The sequence below is a fragment of the Anas platyrhynchos genome, chromosome 13 (assembly GCF_047663525.1).
Source record: "Anas platyrhynchos isolate ZD024472 breed Pekin duck chromosome 13, IASCAAS_PekinDuck_T2T, whole genome shotgun sequence".
NCBI lineage: Eukaryota > Metazoa > Chordata > Aves > Anseriformes > Anatidae > Anas > Anas platyrhynchos.
In genome coordinates, this window is record NC_092599.1 from 21,762,835 (window position 1) to 21,785,921 (window position 23,087).

A 23,087-nucleotide genomic window follows, 5' to 3' on the forward strand; every position below is an offset into this window, starting at 1 on the left:
CTTATTAGCCACCAGAGAACCTAAATCTGAAAAAACAAAGCAATAGGAAATATAATTTATTTTTCCATAATAGACAGAGAAGTACTTGTTGAGAGCATGGGGAGGTTGAAGGAATGAGGAAGCACAATGAGACAGTAGTGAATTGAGGGTGCTGGCGGCTCCCTCAAGTAGGCTCGATGCTGGAAAAATTAGCCCTGCCTGTCCCGATCCCCCGCTCCGCTGCAGAATGCATCTGCCCCAGAGCCGATCGCCTCGGCAAATGGCAGTGAAATGGCGGTGGCGCCCGATTTAAATAGCCAAAGGAGCCGCCAGGACCCGGCAGCCCTCGTGAAGGAGGCTGACGAGGCGTAGGCGGAGCCAGCAGCGCCCACTCCCCAGCTGTTCAAAAGCTACCCCTAGGGAGCGCGAGTGACCAGGGTGTGGTGTGGCAGTTCACGCAGGCACGGCAGAGTGCTCTCCCCCGTCAATACAACACCTCCTTAACGACAGCCGTTAGCTAGGCGATAATGGTCTCCACCAGGCATGGTGCGCTCTCCAGGAAGTCGGTACACACCCAGGCCGAATACCCGTTAAAAAATGCAGCAGTTCAGGTCACAGGATGCAAGGAGTGTCTGAGCCTGTTGCTGCCATTGGCGGGAGGCAGAGAAACTGCATGCGTGAGGTGCGAGCAGGTGGATGACCTGATCCGCATGGTGGCGGAGCTCAAGGAGGAGGTGGAGAGGTTGAGGGCCATCAGGGAGTGTGAGCGGGAGATAGACTTGTGGAGTAACTCCCTGCAGGGCCTCAAGGAGAGGTATCAAGGTGAGACACACCAAATGGGGGTGGATCCCCTGCCCTGTTGCCGTTGGGCAGAGGGAGGGGATCTGGGAGTTGAGGAGGAATGGAAACAAGTCCCTGCTTGACATCGCAGGCGATGCCCTCCCCTTCCGCCCCCGCCTTCCCAGGTGCCCTTACGCAACAGATTTGAGGCCCTGGAGCTTGACAGACCGGTGGGTGAGGAAGAGGTAGCTAGTGTTCCCAGGAGGATGCCTAGGGTGAGGAGGTTGACTCCACGCCTCAGGACTGCCTCCACCAAGAAAGACAAGGGTTATTGTTGTGGGAGACTCTATTCTCAGGGGAACAGAGGGCCCTATTTGTCGGCCTGACCCTACCCATAGGGAAGTCTGCTGCCTCCCTGGGGCGAGGGTCAGGGACGTCGCCAGGAAGCTTCCCAACCTGGTTCGCCCCTCTGACTATTCTCTTTTGATAGTCCAGGCCGGTAGTGACAACATAGAAGAGAGAAGCCTGAAGGCTATCAAACAAGACTTTAGGGGCCTGGGACAGTTAGTGGGTGGAGCGGGAGTGCAGGTGGTGTTTTCATCCATCCCTACAGTGGCAGGGAGGGGTACAGAGAGGACACGGAAAGCCCACCTGTTAAACACGTGGCTCAGGGGCTGGTGCCAACGCAGAAACCTTGGGTTTTTTGACCATGGGGCACTTTACTCGGCACCCGGCCTGATAGCCGCAGACAGGTCCCTATCTTTTAGGGGAAAAAGGATCCTGGGCCAGGAGCTGGGAGGGCTCATTGAGAGGGCTTTAAACTAGGTAAGAAGGGAGATGGGGCTGAAGCAAGGATTGTTGGAGCTGTGCCAGGGGGAACAATAGCAAGGCCAGGGGATAAGGTAATGGCCCAGCTGAAGTGCATCTACACCAATGCACGCAGCATGGGTAACAAACAGGAGGAGCTAGAAGCCATCATGCAGCAGGCAGGCTACGACTTGGTTGCCATCACGGAAACGTGGTGGGACCAGTCCCACGACTGGAGTGCTGCAATGCCTGTCTATAAGCCCTTCAAGAAGGGACAGGCAGCACAGAAGGGGTGGTGGTGTAGCTCTCTATATTAGAGAGTCTTTTGATGTTGTAGAACTCGAGGCTGGGAATGACAAGGTCAAGTCCCTTTGGGTTAGGATCGGCAGGGACAACAAGGCTAGCGTCCTGGTCGGGGTCTGTTACAGACCGCCGAACCAGGATGAGGAGACAGATGAGGAGTTCTACAGGCAACTGACAGAAGTTGCAAAATCTTCAGAGCTTGTTCTCGTGGGGGACTTCAACTTCCCTGACATATCCTGGAAGCACAACACAGCCCAGAGAAAGCAGTCTAGGAGGTTTCTGGAGAGCGTGGAAGATAGCTTCCTGACGCAGCTGGTTAGTGAACCTAGCAGGGGTGGCGCCCTGCTAGACCTTCTCTTCACAAACAGAGAAGGACTGGTGGAGGATGTGATTGTTGGGAGCTGTCTTGGGCAGAGTGACCACGAAATGGTGGAGTTCTCTATTCTTGGCGAGGCCAGGAAGGGGACCAGTAAAACCGCCGTATTGGACTTCCAGAGGGCTGACTTTGTGCTGCTAAGGACACTGGTTGGTAGAGTCCCTTGGGAGGCGGTTCTGAAGGGCAGAGGGGTCCAGGAAGGCTGGGCGCTCTTCAAGAGGGAAATCTTAATGGTGAAGGAATGGTCTGTCCCCACGTGCCCAAAGACGAGCTGGCGGGGAAGAAGAGCAGCCTGGCTCAACAGAGAATTGTGGCTTGAGCTTAGGAGAAAAAAGAGGGTTTATAATCTTTGGAAAAGTGGGCAGGCCACTAGGGAGGACTATAAGGATGTTGCAAGGCTGTGCAGGGACAAAATTAGGAAGGCCAAAGCTCATCTGGAGCTCAATCTGGCTACTGCCATTAAAGGTAACAAAAAATGTTTTTATAAATACATCAACACAGAAAGGAGGACTAAGGAGAATCTCCATCCTTTACTGGATGTGGGGGGAAACCTAGTTACAAGAGAAGAGGAAAAGGCGGAGGTGCTTAATGCCTTCTTTGCCTCAGTCTTTAGCGGCAATACCGGTCGTTCTCTGGATACCCAGTACCCTGAGCTGGTGGAAGGGGATGGGGAGCAGGATGTGGCCCTCACTATCTGCGAAGAACTGTTTGGTGACCTGGTACGGCACTTGGATGTACACAAGTCAATGGGGACGGATGGGATCCACCCGAGGGTACTGAGAGAACTGGCAGAGGAGCTGGCCAAGCCACTATCCATCATTTATCAGCAGTCCTGGCTATTGGGGAAGGTCCCAGTTGACTGGCGGCTAGCAAACGTGACACCCATCTACAACAAGGGGTGGAGGGCAGACCCGGGAAACTACAGGCCTGTCAGTTTGACCTCAGTACCAGGGAAGCTCATGGAGCAGATCCTCTTGAGAGTCATCATGCAGCACTTGCAGGGCAAGCAGGCGATCAGGCCCAGTCAGCATGGGTTTATGGAAGGCAGGTCCTGCTTGACAAACCTGATCTCCTTGTATGACAAAGTGACGCACTGGGTGGATGAGGGAAAGGCTGTGGATGTGGTCTACCTTGACTTCAGCAAGGCTTTTGACACCGTCTCCCACAGCATTCTCCTCAAGAAACTGGCTGCTCTTGGCTTGGATTGGCACACGCTTCGTTGGGTTAGAAACTGGCTGGATAGCTGGGCCCAAAGAGTCGTGGTGAATGGAGTCAAGTCCAGTTGGAGGCCAGTCACTAGTGGCGTTCCCCAGGGCTTGGTGCTGGGGCCGGTCCTCTTTAATATCTTCATTGATGATCTGGACGAGGGCATTGAGTGCACCCTCAGTAAGTTTGCAGATGACACCAAGCTAGGTGTGTGTGTCAATCTGCTCAAGGGAAGGAAGGCTCTGCAGGAGGATCTGGACAGGCTGGACCGATGGGCTGAGGTCAACTGCATGAAGTTCAACAAGGCCAACTGCTGGGTCCTCCACCTGGGGTGCAACAACACCAAGCAGAGCTACAGGCTGGGAGATGAGTGGTTGGAGAGCTGCCATGCAGGGAAGGACCTGGGAGTGATGGTGGACAGTCGGCTGAATATGAGCCAGCAGTGTGCTCAGGTGGCCAAGAAGGCCAACAGCATCCTAGCTTGCGTAAGAAGCAGTGTGGCCAGCATTGCTAGGGAGGTGATTGTCCCGTTGTACTTGGCTCTGGTGAGGCCACACCTCGAGTACTGTGTTCAGTTTTGGGCCCCTCGCTACAAGTAGGACATGGAGGTGCTCGAGTGAGTCCAGAGAAGGGCGATGAAGCTGGTGAGGGGCCTGGAGAACAAGTCCTACGAGGAGTGGCTGAGGGAGCTGAGTTTGTTCAGCCTGGAGAAAAGGAGGCTCAGGGGCGACCTTATCGCTCTCTACAGGTACCTCAAAGGAGGCTGTAGTGAGGTGGGGGTTGGTCTGTTCTCCCATGTGCCTGGTGACAGGACGAGGGGGAATAGGCTAAAGTTGCATCAGGGGAGGTTTAGGTTGGATCTTAGGAAGAACTTCTTTACCGAAAGGGTTGTTAGGCATTGGAATGGGCTGCCCAGGGAAGTGGTGGAGTCACCATCCCTGGAGGTCTTTAAAAGACGTTTAGATGTAGAGCTTAGGGATATGGTTTAGTGGAGGACTGGTTAGTGTTAGGTCAGAGGTTGGACTCGATGATCTTGAGGTCTCTTCCAACCTAGAAATTCTGTGATTTTGTGATTCTGTGAATTTACTTCATAGAGCATAAGGAGTAATGGGAAGGCAGGGAAGGTTAACCATTTTTTTTCCCTTCTGCCATTAAGAAAGCTGTTTTGCTTGATTGCTTTTGATTCTGTTCTCTATTGACTTTATAAAACCTTTTTTCTTTTACCAGAAAGCACTGCCATAAACATTTCTAAGCGCATAGTATATTTTTATACGCTATTAAACAATAGTCCAGTAATTTAGTTTAAATGACACAAACTTTTAAATTTCTTTGGTTCTCCATTTTCATAAATGGAGAGTTTACATTAACTCAGTATTGCCCTATCAGGGAGACCTTCAGCTTATAATTCCCACCACTTTACTGAATGTCATGAGATGGGTCTCATGCATGCAAGATTTGCTACTGGAAAAAGGAAAAAAGAGACCCATCATATTTTGAGGTCTAAAATACAGAAACATCTGCTAGAATCATATTCAGTTGGCTGAGGTTAGGAGCATGGGAGCCTGCAGTTGATCAACACTGCCCTAGGTGTCATGGAGGCCAGTGGGAATAACACTAAGAGGGTTTCAGTAGACAAGGGTGTAATTCAGTTAGCATAAAAAAAAAAAAATCCATGGAACATAAGCCTAACTTTTTTTTTTTTTTTTTTCAGCTTCCTAGTTCTTGCTTTTGAGCCACCTGTTCCCTGTTCTTTTGAGTATATTGTCAGAGGCAGAGGCCTTCACTTTCCCATGCTGGCTGAACTTCAAAACAAATACCATCCTATTTCATCATTTTTATCATTAGTAACTTTTAATGTACTAAAAGCACATTTAGATAGCTTTAAAACAAACCATATAGACATTTGCCAATATCAGTAATTATAGATTAGTGGTTTTTTGTTTGTTTGTTTTGTTTTGTTTTCTACAACACTGTTTTGGTAAAATGATTTTCTTGTTTATATTGCCTTACATTAAAAAAACAAACAAACAACAAAAAAAAAACTTGTGCAATTGAAACCTGAAAAAATCGTAATTCTTAGTAAATAGCACACACAATTTTTGTCCATGTAAATAGTTAACATACATAAACTCACCAGTAAGTTAACTTCTGATAAAAATTGTAAGTTTACTCACTGGCCTGAATTTTCCAAGTCCAGTCCAAAATTTTCATTCTTTAGTTTTGTACAGCTCTCTCCTTTTACCATTATCCATATTGCACTTCATACTAAATCCTATTCCCTTCTTACTCTTATATACTATCCTTCTCACCATTGTCCCTTTCTGAACACTACCTCACATGAATTTAGAATACTGTGAATGAAGATATAACCACGGGTTATACCGCTTTATTTTAAGCCCTAGGACATTTATAAAGTCAAAACCAGAGTGGTTTAGTTTAAAGAGGCAGATTAAAAAAAAAAAAAAAAGACAAGCAAAATCAATAATTTTGTAGTTGTTTCTTCAAACGTCTGTTTGCATTACAAAAAAAAAAAAAAAAAAAAAAAAGACTCTGCTCCTGAAAGTCCTGCTAGCAGCTTGTGATGCCTGCAAACCTGAATGGCTGTGAATCCTGTCTGACTTCTAAGAGGTCCAGACCCCAGAGAGTGGAAGTATCATACCACACTCTTACAACCTGCACTTCAAAACAATCATTTTGTCAATTGTATCATCTTGTAAATACACTTATTCCCTGTAGGTCAACAGAAGCTAAAGGTTATTCAAACTGTCGTCTTTATTATTTCCAGAGAGCAGTAGTTGATTTAATATAATGGGTTCTCAAAAAATGATTTAAAAACACCTGACCATTAAATATGCATACATGCATGGTCATTGTGTTACAGTATAAAGGATCAATGTGCAAGAAAAGAGCTTATACTACAGAGAGAAAATAAATATTAGGAACATAGTTCAAGAAAAATAGTCGAAGAGTAAAAGGAAGTATACCTCTTGTCCATGAATTTGTCTAAGCCCTTTTTGAACCACCTGATGCCATCTGCCTTCTGGGGAAGCAAGTTCCTGAAGGTCTCCAACCAATGACCCTGTAAAGCAGAACTTCTCTCTTTTTTGAATCAATCACTGATTAACTTCAACAAGTGCCTGGTATTCCTCATTCTGGGGGATCTGTCAAACAACAATTCCACATTCAGCCTCTGCCTGCCTTTGTGATTCCGTAAACTTCAAACATATCCTACCCCTGCACTCCCCAGAGTGAAGAGTCTTTAAGTCCCTGCTCATAAAGCAGCTGCAGGATCCCCTTGATCTCTTTACCACTCAAGTTCTGGGAAAGCCGTAGAAGAAGAAAAGCCCTAGAAAGTATTTTCGAACTTCCAGCTGAAAATGTTTGCTGGAACACCACTGCCCAGCTCCATACTGCTATTCTTCTACTGAGGCAAGGTACCAGAGGGAGTAGAGAATTAATGGCAACAAAGTCAGAAATAAAAGTCTGCTACTAGAATACAGGGGTACAACTACCATCAAAGTCACTTTCTGCTTAGCAGATGATTCTAAACATGGTTTAGATCATAGGAATCTAGATGATCATTTTTACAGCTACAGAGACTGAAGCTTAAATTCCTATTGTTTCTTGAGAATGTCACTCATTGAAATGCGTAATTAATCCAAAATAATTGTGAGGAAAACAGGTCAAGACTCAGACATTTTTTAGATCAGAAAATTAAGCATGTTTTCATAACCATCTATGTGTTATCCTGAATATGTTTGAACCACTCTTTCTGGTTCATATTCAGGCAATGCTTTCATGACATAAAAAAAACTACTGCTATTCCACAACAGAAAGGAGGACATCACTTTCCTGGGTGGGAAATGCATGTAAAGCGTTACTGTGCTCTCCTACTGTCTGAAGAGGACAGGAAACATGGGAGAGGCTCCAGCTTGGATTCACACACAAAAAAAAGCAGGCAAAATGCAGTCTCTCATAGCCATGTAGGCAAGAAAGCCTAAATTGATCTTACTACCTTCAACAGCAGGTGCAAATCTACCTTGAAAATAAAATATGACCTTAAGAAAAAAATGACGAAATGACACTTGCTTCCCATGCTGATAAAATTTCAAGTATCGCATACCAGATAAAATAAAATCAAAATATTTTATAGTTTAGTCTGAACCTATGACTCTCAAGTGAACAGAAATTTGGTGACAATCATGTGTATTTAAAAATAGAAATATTTTGCCAAGTAAAAAGTTCAATCATTCTGTTCTCACAGAGAGAAACATTTTATTGTTTTGTACCACTTCATTGTTTACAAAAGAAAAACATCTCTTCATTTTAGTCAAGAAAGCTTCTGTTCCAGAGAACAAAGCCTTCATTTGGATTTCTCTAATCTTTATGGTGTTTGCAAGTTGGTGTCAAAAATGTTAGTCAAGGCATGCTGTGTTACAGGTCTATGGGGCAAAAGCAGTCACAAGAGACTTTCCACCCAAGTTAGGAGACCATATTACCATTCTAACTACTTCCTATGGAAGTCACTGTTGTATCAACATCCTGCTGTTTTGTTTGTATTTAACTTGGGATATGACTCTCTACACTCTCAGCATGAATCCTACAATTAAATGAAAGCAGTCCACAGGTTACTAAAAAACAGTCTAGTGTTCTACATTCAAAATGGAACATTTTTTTGAGACAATCAACTTGCTATCAATTCACTGAACACATTTATGGTATACTATTCTAAAGCTGAAACAAGCCAAAATAATAATTCTAACAACAACAACAAAAAAGTAACCTACCTTCTGAAAAGTATTTTTTCTCCACAGCTATTTATACACTAGTCTGTTATCTAACTTATTAAGTAAAAATATGTTTTTTTAAATAATTCATGTGAGAGAAATTATCATAACTTTCTCCAAATATAGACTGTAATAGTCTAAGAAATCTGACTCCGGTATATTTGCTCAAAATTTAATTCAAAGAGTATTTTTTAGTGTCATGTATCCACTATTATTAATTTAGCCTAGAACTATCTGCAAGGTAGGTGGTGACTTATTTTAGGATAGTTCTTCAATACAGCAGCATTAAAAAAAATGAAAAAAAAAAAAAAAAAAGCATAAGCAAAGCAATTTTGCCCACTTTTTTTTTTTCAGTAAAAACACCTCAGTTTCTAGTGTAGGCAAGAGAAGGTTATCTACCTCCTTGCTTTTCTTACCTAAAAGAAAAAAAGAAAACACAAAAAAGACTGCACAACTAGTAACACAGAAAGCAGACAGTGTCTGTAGAGAAGCTATCCTTTTAAGTGCTTCTAAAGAGGGAGTTCCAAGCAATTTCAAAGCATAGTTCCAAACTTAAATCACCTTGACAATTTCTCCCCCCTTGCTACATTATTTTCTTCATCTTTGCTGCTATGGAAGATCCCAAAAAACAAAGATAACTTAATGACTGTATGCAAGAAGAGACCCTACATTTTCACCAGGGATTTTCCATTTGAGTCTCAGGCTTCTGGCCTATGTATGCACTGAACAGGTGAATTGCCTACACAATGACTCCAAATGTTCCACATGTGCTGGATTTACCACTCATACAGTGACTTCAGAAGAGGTTTTGACCATAGCTGTACCCACAGTGATGAGGAAGAAATCACTGTCCTATGGGTTACTGAACCTCTTAGACTGAAGTAGGACATAATTAGGCAAAAACTCACTGAGTTCCTTTCCCTTCCCAAGTACCAGTCTGAGATAGTAATGGATGGAAACAGTAATAGGAGAAGGTACGGCAGGGGCATGAGCTGATTCATCCAGGTGCTGGAAGCATGTCTATGTTCCATGAACATGCAAGAGCTGCAGCTCCTGCTGTGCTTCTACACAGATGTGAAATCGCCACCTTCTACTTTGGGTAAAATTTATAGATGGAAAAGTGGGAGGATGTCTGGGGAGAACCAGATGAACGGTAAACTTCACTGTACTTCTGCTACTAATATTCCATAAAATATTTTTACTTCCTTACAAACTCTGACTACCTAGTTTTGCATATTACAGTCTTCCCGTTAGGCTGTGATCTCTGACTTCCAGAATTCATTCAATGTCCCTCTTCATCCCTGTGATGTCTGCAAAAAGCTCACTTGAAGCCATTTTTATGCATCCATGGTACAATTTCCTGCACTAAAAGGGAGGAAGGCACCAGTCAGACAACACCACAGACAATCTTGCTTTGATTCACTTCCCTGCAACAAGTTTCCTACTTGCTCTGTGCAGCTGCTCCTAACCAGTTCCTTAAACCAAAGTGACTCAGAGTATGGTCTTGCATCCAAGATTGGCACCTAGTGGCAAATGCCAATGCTCAGTCCTTTTTTGGCAGATCAGCCGAACAACCAGCCCAGGAGGTAAAAGTGTAGTCTGGGTTCAGCACTTCGGCAAAGAGTGGCAGCTGGTAGGACTGAATGCATGGTGGAAAAAACATGTTATCCTCTTCTTCCTACAAATATTTCATCCTTGACTATACACAGGTGTTGTTAAACGAATAAAGTAAACATAAGAAAAAACAGAGATAAGCAATATTCATTTATTATTTTCAGTGGGAAAAAAAAAAGAAGATGAACATTCTTAAACAAAGGAAGGAATGTTTAATTTTATACTGACACCATAAGAAAATTTACTGCAAAATCTAATTTAAAAATTAAACTTTTTTTTTTTTTGACAGCACAGCAACATTTGATTTTTGTTATTGAATTAAAGGACTAGTAGCTGGTTATTTTATTAGGAGATCTTTAGTGCTGCATTTGAAGTAATCTGATTTATTCCACAATAGGGATACATGTATATATGTATTTTTCTTCTGAAAATTCGTAGTGAATTTCGGGGCAAAGTTGCTTCCAACAAAACTGGTTTAGCAATACTCACAGGTGGCAGCATAAACTTCATCAAAGGCAAGGAGATTGCCCCACCTTTCAGACTCTTGGCAAGAATTTCATTCAGGTTGCTCTGAAAGCTTCAGTGTAGTAAGTTGATTGCTAAAGGAAATGCTCAGTAATTACAGTCAGAGCTCATAAATTAGGAATTTACTGGTCTTCAAGACAAAACATGAAGTTCATTTTTTTTGCAAATATTTGGAGATTAAGCTTTGGAGATTACTGCTAAGTGTACCTTTTTTGTCACATGTAACTAAGTTACTGAAGGATCATTGAATGAATGCAAAACCACGAAGATGTCTTCTTTTTCTAAATCTTCAATTTAAACACATTGCTAATTGAAGTGTAGAAAGTGAATTTAAGGGATTTTTAACCAAGAAAACCCCAAGTTTTTGTAACAAAGTTGGTGATTTTTATTTTAATATGTGTTAATATCCATGTTTGCAGACAGAAGATGAAATGTATATAATGTAGAAGCAGCATTAAACTTCCTTCTATGACCATTGGCTCTCCAGGTCAAACTTTATTATCTTTCAAAGGGAAAACAATTTTCACTATTTATAAAAAGATTACCTATTCCATATAGTGAGATCCACATTCCATAAGTAAGTATTTTTATATAAAAATACTCATCCATCCATACAGCTATCTAATTTTGTTACGGGTGGGTTTCAGAGTTTTGGAAGGATCCACCATACAGGAAAGGACCCTCTATATGAAAGCATTTTGTATGCTCTGTGGTCATGAAAGCATGTTCAACAAATATGGCATTTTTGAAACATCTGATAAAAGAAAAAACCCACCTCATAACACATTGCAAGTTTATACCTTCCAGCTCTTTGTATTATGAAATGAATAGGCTTTCCTAGAGAACTTCTCAGTAGGCTCTGTTCCTTCTTGCAGACACTCAGAAAACAAAAACATCTTGGAAAGAGTAGTTTGCATATACATATTTCTAACAACCAATTTTTAATTTCAGGCCAACTAAAACATTTCTATTGATGATAAACCTTTTTTTTTAAAAGCATCAAAATGGCTTTTGACATACTACACAACAGATTTTTTTTAAAAAAACAATCAGTTATTAAGATATAAGCTCACTGATTTTATTTTGCTTGGAGGTAGAACAAACATAAATTATTAAGACAATTAGGTAACATGATGGATTTGAACACATGGTGCATTTTGCTGTTAACATGAACGCATAACTTCCATTAATGTCATTATGAGTTATGCATATACTGTGCAAAAAATAAAAATAAAATATGACCATAAGAAAAATGTTTCCTCCAGGACTAAAATCGTAATATTTTTATAGACATTGGGGTGGGCTTGGGGGGGGGGGGGGGCAATCTTATATTTAGAAAGTACAATACAAATGCAAATCTTTTTCCAAACTTTAACACAGAAATTCTTTAGAGTAAATCTTATGTTTTCACATATTTGCATCAAGACAGGAGGAACTTCATGTTTATCTCCTTCCATCCAACTACCTTTCCTTCAGTGTACTTATGTAGTTCCCCGTTCGAAAAGACAAGCCAGATAATGAATAACATTAAGCTGCTATCCACTTTTATTCTAAACTTCCTTAAATAACTGAATTTATATAGGCACATGTAATGACAACTGAAGAAATTACCTAAAACTGACAACCGATTGCAGCCAGTAAATTAAAATGGATCTTGGCAATGTCAGACAGATGGGCCTAGAATGCAGAGTTATGTTTGAAACTTGAACATAATATAAGCATAGGAAATCATCGTGAATGTTCTTAAACACACACTGCATGCCTATTTAACTGGAAGCTAGCAGCCAAGAACTGTAATCACCCAGTATTAAATATTAAAATGATAAATAAAAGTTATGGTCAATGCTGCCAATTAATAAATTATCCTAAAATAAAGTAAAAGGAAGTAAAAATGATTATGTGAATTTGTCATTATTCTCATTATTTGTGCTCTCTGTTCAGTAATATTTTGCCATGTGATTTAATATGTATTGTTTTGTTCTCAAGAAACAGACCAATGCATTACACAGAAAATAAATGACTACTTGAAAAATGGTTGTTCTGAACATCTAGGTTATTGTAAGTGAATCAATATTTACATATTAAGAAAAAGCATATAATATTCAATACATCACATAATACTGCAATGCGTATGCGTTTCCAATTTTCTGTATAGATATACACCTCATTAAAGTCAAAAGCAGAAGTTTTTGTAATTTTACTGGGAACATTCATGGGTACATCACAGTGTTTCTTCACCTATGTTACACAGCAGCCATTATTAAAATCTACTTTTATAAAACTGTAGAAGCATATGTGGCCATTTGCCACTTTGTATTGTTTACAGCACTATTTTTATGATTATGCACCTCCCTTTAAAATGTAAGGATAACTATAACAACTTAGCTAAAGCTAAATACTTCTTAAATGGTTTTGTTTTTCTCTCACAATAAAATAGTTTGGAAATTATAACTGAGGATTTTATTTCTTGAACATTAATTATACGCTTACCAACCTAGACAAGTCATAATAGCATCAGCCCTTTTTGGCAAATGCCATTTTTAAACACATTTTAGAGCCTTAATATGCTGTAATTACACATACTTTCCTTTATCACGTATAGAAAGTCAGATTTAATTACAGGTCTATCTTCCTTTGCCAGTTCTGTACACATATACAGAAATAATGTGAACACAGATCTGTATTTGTATCTGTTGTTGTTTTTAACCCATTACATTCAATAAACTTTGCACCACTCACAAAGTTTATAAACATCTCTCTTTGCATTTGACACTAACAGGAACTCCAACACACAATTGTCACTGAAATACAGGGTCTTAAATCGTCTGTTTTTCATGGAAGTTACACTGCACTGGTATTTTACTTGCATGTAACAAATGACAGCTTTCAAAAAAAATTCTCATATCAATTGTTAAGTAATGAAATGACTTCTAAAATTAACACTCTTGCTTTATACCTTTTAAAAGGAATTTAGGTCGTACAACTATTGGAAAACCTTATATATAGACAAAAAACAGCTGAAAAAAAAACTCTTGAGAAAAAAAAACTATCTAGAAATAGAGAAACCAAATGCACTTACTTCATTTCTAGAATTTCTTCAAGCTGTTTTCTCCGCTCTATTCTTAGGTTAGCCAGATGTGCTTCCTTCTCAGCCAAAGACTGCTGTGTTGAGGCAAGACGAGCTTTGGTAGAATCTAATTCTTGTCTAGTCTTTTCCAATGCATTCATCAGTTCTTCTACCTAAAAGAAGGAGAACTTTTTAAGCTCTATAGTAAGCTTAATGAGTAAATCTTAAATCTATGTAAATACAGAAGAAAAAAAATCCACACACAACAGTAATTATTTTAAGTAAAAGGCTGTTCAAATCCATTCCTATTTTAAAAACTAACAAAATTAAATACAAATAATAATAATAATAATAATAATAATAACATCATAATAAGTAACATTTATACAAACCAGAACAAATACAAATTGCCAGAAATTTATTTAACCTGGAACACTGCCACGTAGAGACACAATTTTCTGCACCATTTATATTTTTATAATTCAGGGTGTTGGTAACCCATCACAATAGTAATTTCAGAAATTTTACATGCAGATAATAGATATGTACTTTAATATAAAAACGTAGCATGGTCATCCACATATTTTTCATCAGAAAATGCACATCCTTCTGCACTGGAACAGATTGCCTATGGAAGCTGTAGACTCTCCAAATCTTGACTGAATGAAACCTAGAGAATCTGATCATACTTTGAAGTTATCCCTGCTTTGAGAAGACATTTAGATTGCATCACCTCCAGTGGTCCCTTCTAACACAAATTATTCCCTGGTTCTGAACTTTAAATGTCTGTTATTGCTCTAATAACAACCAAGTTACTTTCCTCATGTCAACTATGAGAATCTCTGAAATATGGAATATGGGAAAGTCATGTGATCCCACTGTTTCTTTAGCATTGGTAAACATAACTGAATTTATTGTAAATTTCTTGCAGGAATTCAGAAAAACTTCCTGTTTTCAGAAAACAATATTTAGAAGTAAAAAAGTGTTTGCTATGCTGTATTAAATTATTTGAAGAACAAGCTGTAGAACAGAGACAACTACATATGTCACCTGTCTAGAAGCAGAAAAATCACAGAACCAATGGGAAAGAAATAGTTTCTGGTAAACAGGACACTTAAGTATGCTTTCCCACTACTCGTAACAAATGTTCAAATGATAGTTTTTCTTGAAGAGCAGCAAATAAACAACAGACTTCATTTACTTGTATAAGGTACAGTGATTTAAATAATGAATACTGTATTTCCTGTGTTTCTTTTTTTTACCTCCTTTGCCCAAATATTAACATTTTATAAATTAGCCAACACTTCAGGAAGACCTTCTAAATAAAAAGAAAAAGAAGAGAGGAAGAAAACTGGAACATACCCAGTTGTTCATGTTATACAAGTCATTGTAAAATGTTCATTTCTGCTGGTGTATTGAAAAGTCTAACAAAACTCAGCTGTGGTCATATAATCTGTGTCTACAGGGAAAGTAAGATGTTTTCCCCCAAGCCGATGCTTAATTGTTGTTTGTTGTTGTTATCTAAGATCTACGAACATGCAATCAGTGTCTATAAACTTATTTTTGTTTCAAGCTGAACACTCGTGGCTTTGTTTGCCTCCCATATAACAAGTTCAACAGCACAAAATTAATAGTATCACTTCCATGAAATGAGAGATTATAATGAGCAGAACATGCACCCTGTTTGAATATGATTTACAAATTGCTTATCCCTTCTACACAAGCTGCATCTGCATCTTTACAAACACTGTAAAAAGATCAATGGAATACTAGGACACATCTGATAACCTTCAGTGCCTAACAATTTGTATTTCATAAAAGCAGAATCAGGATTGTCAATAGTATTGAAACTACTGATGTTAAACCTTACGCTCAGACAGTGAAGTATAACACTGATAAAAGAAATATGAAGGAGTGCTATCCCATGCAGTACAGCCTGTGCAGGTGCAAAATTCCAGTAAAACAGACCCTAAAGAAAGATAAAGGTTTTAGATATCTTTGGAAAATGACAAAATATCTACTGAACTTTCACAGTATAAGAGAAAACATACTTTAGGGAAATTAAAAAAGAAAAAAAAAAAAAAAAAAGCTCAGTTCACACTTGGAAAAAGGAGAAAAACATGGGAAAATAATAATAATGATAATAGCAATAATGAAGGCAGGTTCCTGTTCAGGTTGGTAGGCAAGCACTGTCCCTGCCCACCTCACCTTCCCATCTACCCTTACGTAACAGGTACTAGGCTCTACAACACCATAGTCAGAACAATGAAGTAGACGAAAGCCCGTCCCAGTTGGGGAGGGTGCCTAAGGCAAGGCAACCTACCCTCTGCATTGCTACATTGTCTGTCAGGAAAGACAGAAGGGTTACTGTCATGGGGGACTCCCTTTTGAAAGGGACAGAGGGATATGCCGACCAGACCCAACTGACAGGGAAGACTGTTGTCTCCCTGGGGCTCAGGTGAGAGACTTAGCTGAGAAAGTCAAGCGCCTGGTACGGCCCACCGACTACTACCCACTACTGGTCTTTCAGGCTGGTAATGACGAGGTAGCAACAAGAAGTCCAAGAGCAATCAAAAGGGACTTCAGGGCTTTGGGACGACTACTTAAAGGATCAGGGGCACGGGTTGTGTTTACCTCTGTCCTTCCGATAGGGGGGATTGATGCTGACAAGCGGGCTCACATTAACACGTGGCTTCGAGACTGGTGCAACTGACAGAACTTCGGGTTTTTCAATCGCGGGAAGGTCTACGTGACATCAGGCCTGCTGTCACCAGATGGGATGCGCCTCTCTCAGAGAAGGGTAAGGATTTGGGCTCAGCAGTTGTCAGGGCTGATAGATAGAGCTTTAAACTAGAGTTGAAGGGGGAAGAGGATAAAACCAGGCATGTTGGTGATGAGCTAAGGGATGGTGCGCTAGAATCAGAGGGACTGTGTGCCAGTGAGGTCCTTCAGTCAGCTCCACAAGGTGCTGTGTGTAGGGAAGTGCATTTGAAGTGCTTCTACAAAAACACACGCAGTATGAGGAATAAAATGGATGAGCTAGAAGTCTTGGCCCAGTCTCACAGCTACATCATCAGCATAAGTGAAACCTGGTGGGATGAGTCCTGTGGCTGGTGTGCTGCAATAGATGGTTACAGGCTCTTCAGGAGGGACAGGCAGGGTAGGTGAGGTGGCGGGATGGCAATGTATGTGAAGCATGGGCTGGACTACGTGGAACTTCAAGTTGGGGATGGCAAAGTTGAGAGCTTCTGGGTAAGGATTAAGGGATGAACAAATAAAGGGGATGTCGTTGTGGGAATCTATTACAGACCACCCGGCCGGGACGACAATGACGATGATCTATTCTTTGCAGAACTAGGAGATGCCTCGAGGTCAACTTCCCTTGTCCTTATGGGATATTTCAACTTGCCAGACATCATCTGGGATCACCACACGGCTGACACGAGCAAGTCCAGGAGGTTCATAAAGCACCTAGATGATAACTTCTTGGCACAGGTGCTAAGGGAGCCAACTAGGAAAGGTACCCTCCTTGATCTGTTGCTGGAAAACAGAGACGGTCTTGTGGGAGACATGGCAACTGGCGGCTGTCTTGGTCATAGTAACCATGAAGTGGTTGAGTTTAGAATTTATGGTGACAGAAGGAAAACTGCCACCAAAACTTCAGCCCTGGATATGGGGAAAGCAGACTTCAGGTTGCTCAGAGAACTAGTCAACGAGGTCCCTTGGGAAGCTGCTTTGAAGGCACTGGCGTCCATCAGTGCTGGTCAGTCTTTAAGCACTGCCTCCTAAAAGCACAAGATCAGGCAATTCCAAAATATCAGAAGGCAGGCAGGCAGGACAGAAGGCTGGCCTGACTGACTAGGAATCTTCTATTGGAGCTTAGACGGAAAAAGAAAGTGTATGGCTGCTGGAAGGAGGGTCAGGCAATGAGGAAGGAATACAGGGATACTGTTTGTGTTTATAGGGAGAAAATTTGTGGGGCCAAAGCCCAACTAGAGTTGAAGCTGGCCATGTCTGTGGGAGACAACAAAAAAGTTTTTTTTAGATATGTTAACAGAAAAAAGGAGAACCAAAATAAAACATATGTCCGATACTTGACGGGGAAGGTCTCCTCACAGACAATGACATCAGAAAAGCATTTAATGCCTTCTTCACCTCTGTCTTCAATGCTGATGATGGGCTTCAGGACCCAGGGTGCCCTGAGCTGGAGGACCATAATTGTGGGAAAGACAAACTCCCAACCGACCATGAACGTGTGAGGGAATTGCTGTTCCACCTGGATCCATACAAGTCCCTGGGTCCAGATGGGGTTCACCCCAGAGTGCTTAAAGAGCTGGCTGATGTCATCACGGGACCTCTCTCAATTATTTTTCAATGATCTTGGGAATCTGGAGAGGTCCCAGTAGACTGGAAGATAGCAAATGTCCCAATTTTCAAGAAGGGGAAGAAAGAAGACCCTTCTTTCTGTAGCAGTTACAGGCCTGTCAGTCTCACGTCAGTGCCTGGTAAAATTATGGAGAAGATGATCCTTGAAGTTATTGAGGCACACCTGGGGGACAATGCAGTCATTGGTCCCAGCCAACATGGGTTCATGAGGGGTAGGTCCTGCCTAACAAATTTGATTTCCTTTTATGATAAGATCACCCATCTAGTTGACCAAGGGAAACCAGCTGATGTGATCTTTTTGGACTTCAGCAAGGCTTTTGACACAGTTTCCCATAGGATCCTACTGGACAAAATGTCCAGTATACAACTTAACAAAAACATCATACGATGGGTGAGCAATTGGCTGACGGGCAGGGCTCAAAGGGCTGTGGTAAATGGGGCCACATGTGGCTGGCGGACGGTCACTAGTGGGGTCCCTCAAGGCTCCATTTTAGGGCCAGTCCTCTTCAATGTCTTTATAAATGATTTGGATGTAGGACTAGAAGGTGTTCTGAGCAAATTTGCCAACGACACCAAACTTGGAGGAGTTGTGGACTCAAATGAGGGTGGAAAGGCCTTGCAGAAAGATCTGGACAGATTGGAGAGCTGGGCGATCATCAACCACATGAAGTTTAACAAAAGCAAGTGCCGGGTCCTGCACCTGGAACAGGGCAACTCTGGCTTTACGTACAGACTGGGTGATGAGATGCTGGAGAGCAGCCCCGCTGACAGGGATCTGGGGGTTGTGGTTGACAGCAAGTTGAATATGAGCCAGCAGTGTGCCCTGGCAGCCAGGAGGGCCAACCGTATCCTGGGGTGCATCAAGCACGGCATTGCTACTCAGTCAAGGAAGGTGATTGCTCTGCGCTGGTGCAGCCTCACCTCGAGTACTGTGTGCAGTTCTGGGCACCACAGTACAAGAAGGACATTAAACTGTCGGAGAGTGTCCAGAGGAGGGCAACAAAGACGGTGAAGGGCCTAGAGAGGAAGACTTATGAGAAGCGGCTGCGGGCACTGGGCCTGTTCAGCCTGGAGGAGGCTGAGGGAGGACCTCATCACAGTTGACAACTTCCTCATGAGGGGGAGTGGAGAGGCAGGTGACCTATTCTCTGTAAACACCAGTGATAGGACCCACAGGAAGGGTGTTAAGCTGAGGCAGGGGAAGTTTAGGCTGGACATCAGGAAGAGGTTCTTCACCGAGATGGTGGTTGCACACTGGAACAGGCTCCCCGGGGACATAGTCACTGCACCAAGCCTGTCTGAATTTAAGAAGCGATAGGACTGTGCACTTAGTCACATGGTCTAAACTTTTGGGCAGACCTGTGTGGTGCCAGGAGTTGGACTTTATGGTCCTTATGGGTCCCTTCCAACTCAGGATATTCTATGATTCTATGAATAATAAAAAACAGGAGATAGAAATTTCTTAAAAATATATTCAGTTTATAGTATATAATAACTGATACTTCATGTCCTATTTTAGTACAGGAACACAAATCAGTACTGTCTCCAAGAAGGATAAGTCTCAACTACTAATAGTCTTATCCGTGTGGTTTTTAAAATACACAGTTTCTGCTGAACTTATCACTGCTTATCTGCTGCTCCAGGCTGATAGTTAATTTTGGGTAGCATACAGTAACGGAGGTGAGTAATAGTAGTGAGGATTCAAAACTGCGAAGTCATTGACTCATATAGCTTCAAGACAGTGCCTTTAAACACCAAGTCACTCTACACTTGGAGATGCAAGTGTAAAATGGCAAAACAGTACCAGTTCCATATCTTTAGTACAACTGCCCTCCTTTTCTTACAGATTCAGCTGAGTTTATTCTTCAACCTGTTGACTGACTGAATGTTCACCTAATTTCTGACATATCACACCAGTTGTATTTTAAAATATTTAAGGAAATTAAAGACTTCAGAAAAACAAAGCTGTGGATTTGTTTATGTATACTAATAACATACTCATACATTACCAGAGAAAAGAGATCAAAGTTTGAAAGAAAAAAAAATAAATTAAAATATAAATATGAAAACGTTTTCAAACCACAAATCATTAACACATGAAGACTTGAAAGTTATACTTCCATTTACACTTTCAACACAGTATTTGCCACCTAGTTCTTCCTCCAGTTTTTGAATATGAACCAATTTCTGAGATGTGTTTTCTTTGCTAGCTGTCTCAACAAAATCTAGAGTATAATTGAAATGGCAGATACTGGTAGAAGAAAATGATTTTTCAATTTTTTCTTTAAAAAGGTATTTTATTATGAAATCAAAATATGTGAGTGTCGATGTAGTACACACAATCATCTTCATATAATTATATAGCTATAGCACATACCACAATGGATAATTAAACACCGATGGTAGTTTTATCTAGATATAAAAGTCTAGTTGGAAAAAAAAAGGCAGTGTAAAACAAAACAAATTCTTAATGTAAGCACATATTTTCTTCTTTGATAATATTAAGGGTGAACATTGATTTACAAAATCACAGAATCACAGAATTTCTAGGTTGGAAGAGACCTCAAGATCATCGAGTCCAACCTCTGACCTAACACTAACCAGTCCTCCACTAAACCATATCCCTAAGCTCTACATCTAAACGTCTTTTAAAGACCTCCAGGGATGGTGACTCCACCACTTCCCTGGGCAGCCCATTCCAATGCCTAACAACCCTTTCGGTAAAGAAGTTCTTCCTAAGATCCAACCTAAAACTCCCCTGGCGCAACTTTAGCCTATTCCCCCTCGTCCTGTCACCAGGCACATGGGAGAACAGACCAACCCCCACCTCACTACAGCCTCCTTTGAGGTACCTGTAGAGAGCGATAAGGTCACCCCTGAGCCTCCTTTTCTCCAGGCTGAACAAGCCCAGCTCCCTCAGCTTCTCCTCGTAGGACTTCTTCTCCAGGCCCCTCACCAGCTTTGTCGCCCTTCTCTGGACTCGCTCAAGCACCTCGATGTCCTTCTTGTAGCAAGGGGCCCAAAACTGAACACAGTACTCGAGGTGCGGCCTCACCAGAGCTGAGTACAGGGGGACAATCGCTTCCCTAGACCTGCTGGCCACACTGCTTCTTATACAAGCCAGGATGCCGTTGGCCTTCTTGGCCACCTGAGCACACTGCTGGCTCATATTCAGCCGACTGTCCACCATCACTCCCAGGTCCTTCTCTGCCTGGCAGCTCTCCAACCACTCATCTCCCAGCCTGTAGCTCTGCTTGGTGTTGTTGTGCCCCAGGTGCAGGACCCGGCACTTGGCCTTGTTAAACTTCATGCAGTTGACCTCATCCCATCGGTCCAGCCTGTCCAGATCCTCCTGCAGAGCCTTCCTTCCCTTGAGCAGATTGACACACGCACCTAACTTGGTGTCATCTGCAAACTTACTGAGGGTGCACTCAATGCCCTCGTCCAGATCATCGATGAAGATATTAAAGAGGACCAGCCCCAGCACCGAGCCCTGGGGAACGCCACTAGTGACTGGCCTCCAACTGGACTTGACTCCATTCACCACGACTCTTTGGGCCCAGCTATCCAGACAGTTTCTAACCCAATGAAGTGTACGCCAGTCCAAGCCAAGAGCAGCCAGTTTCTTGAGGAGAATGCTGTGGGAAATGGTGTCAAAAGCCTTGCTGAAGTCAAGGTAGACCACATCCACAGCCTTTCCCTCATCCACCCAGTGCGTCACTTTGTCATAGAAGGAGATCAGGTTCGTCAAGCAGGACCTGCCTTCCATAAACCCATAAAGAAATTTACTATCTCTTCATACGACTTGGAGGAACAGAGATGAATCCAGTACTACAAGGGTAAAATTTTAGCTTTCTGACCTATGGCAAAGTGCTTCTTTCTCGTGAATTTAGTTGCACTGCATCTACAAAATTATGTGCACCCATAAATCCTTTCCTCTCCAAAATGCCTCCAGAGTTGTTTTTTCTGCTTTTTTTGGTTTCTCCACTGTCCAGATATTGAACCAAGTCCCCTGTTGATGTATCAGTTTCACATATTAACATACTTTTCTCAACGTTGTCTGAGAGATCAAGATAAACTCTATCGGTTACTATATTTGTTACCTGTATTACCTCATCCAGTCATTTTCCTTCAAAATTAAGGCATCTATTCTACCTAAATTAACACACAGGCCTCCGTTTATTTCTATGAAAGTACAGAAAAGCGTCTCAGCTGAATTGCTGTGGATCAGCACTGTGTTCCAGATGCACGCAGCATCTCCAAGACCTTCAGATGTTGCTGTCCCCGGGCGGCCCTGCTGGTGGTGCCCTTCTGCAGCATCCGTCTCTGCCTTGCAGCGAGACCTTCCAGGCAGCTGTCAGGAACACCTCCAAACTCCTGTCAGGCTGCTCCTCACCCAGCCGGCCTGAGAGCCTGTTCATTTTTCCCCACCGTATCTGATAGTTTAACTGCTTCTGGGCAAACCTTGCCATTTTAGATATCAGCTTAAGAACAAATAAGAATTCATGTTTTAAAAGAGTTTACTGTGAGAGCCTTGATGAATACAAAGTTCTTCGCTATTGAATGCTCTATGCCCTGAATAAAATTGTAGGGATTTATTATTATTATTTTTTATTATTATTATTATTTTGTGCAAGACAATGGCTTCTTTTTATCCTTTGCACTTTCACATAAAAGCCATTTTACTTTCAGAAAGCCTGACATCAGCACTTCAAGGGTTTTAATAAAATCAGTACCATAATTTGTTTACATTTCACAATGGCAGAAAACCAGCAAACCAAACTATTACAATTCTTTCTTAATTTTGAGTCTATTTTAAATGAACACTTTCTACTTCTTCTGCAGTTTCACATCTTCAAGTCCCATCAGTACACACTAAGATCACTTTCACACCAAGATAGTAAAAGAAAAAGAAATTAACGTGGCTAAAGTATATATCTGCATTACCAGATTCTGTAAATTAAAGAAGGTTAGAGTTCAAATGAATGACAGTTTATTAAAAATGCCCTGGAGCATTCTTAATTCCAGACTGGATTCGGCTCAGCACAACTCATGCTAACATAATACTGTTCCAGTTTGTGGGAATAAGGAGGGGGAGGGACAACTGCATGTTTTCTCAGTTCAAGTATAGTGTATTTCTGCAGAATGACAAAAAGTTGTCAGCTTGGCAGCAATCAAGGTTAGCATTGTTAGTATTAGGACCTTCAAAAGGCGGGCACTTCATTTTAACAATTATATTAGTTACAAATACAGGAGT

The 23,087-nt window shown here is 41.7% G+C and overlaps 1 protein-coding gene across 7 annotated transcripts in view; it reads right to left on the minus strand.

Moving 5' to 3' along the window:
- The window catches only part of ERC2 (ELKS/RAB6-interacting/CAST family member 2), a 550,520-nt gene that overhangs the window by 222,179 nt on the left and 305,254 nt on the right, over positions 1–23,087 (minus strand). For all 7 annotated transcript variants that reach the window (XR_011812383.1, XR_011812382.1, XR_011812380.1 and 4 more), the window contains one exon: positions 13,457–13,617. Coding sequence is in view for 2 of the 7 variants with exons in the window: in XM_072044083.1 (XP_071900184.1) it covers positions 13,457–13,617 (161 nt within the window). In the remaining 5 variants the exon portion in view is untranslated. The remainder of the gene's footprint in view (positions 1–13,456; positions 13,618–23,087) is intronic.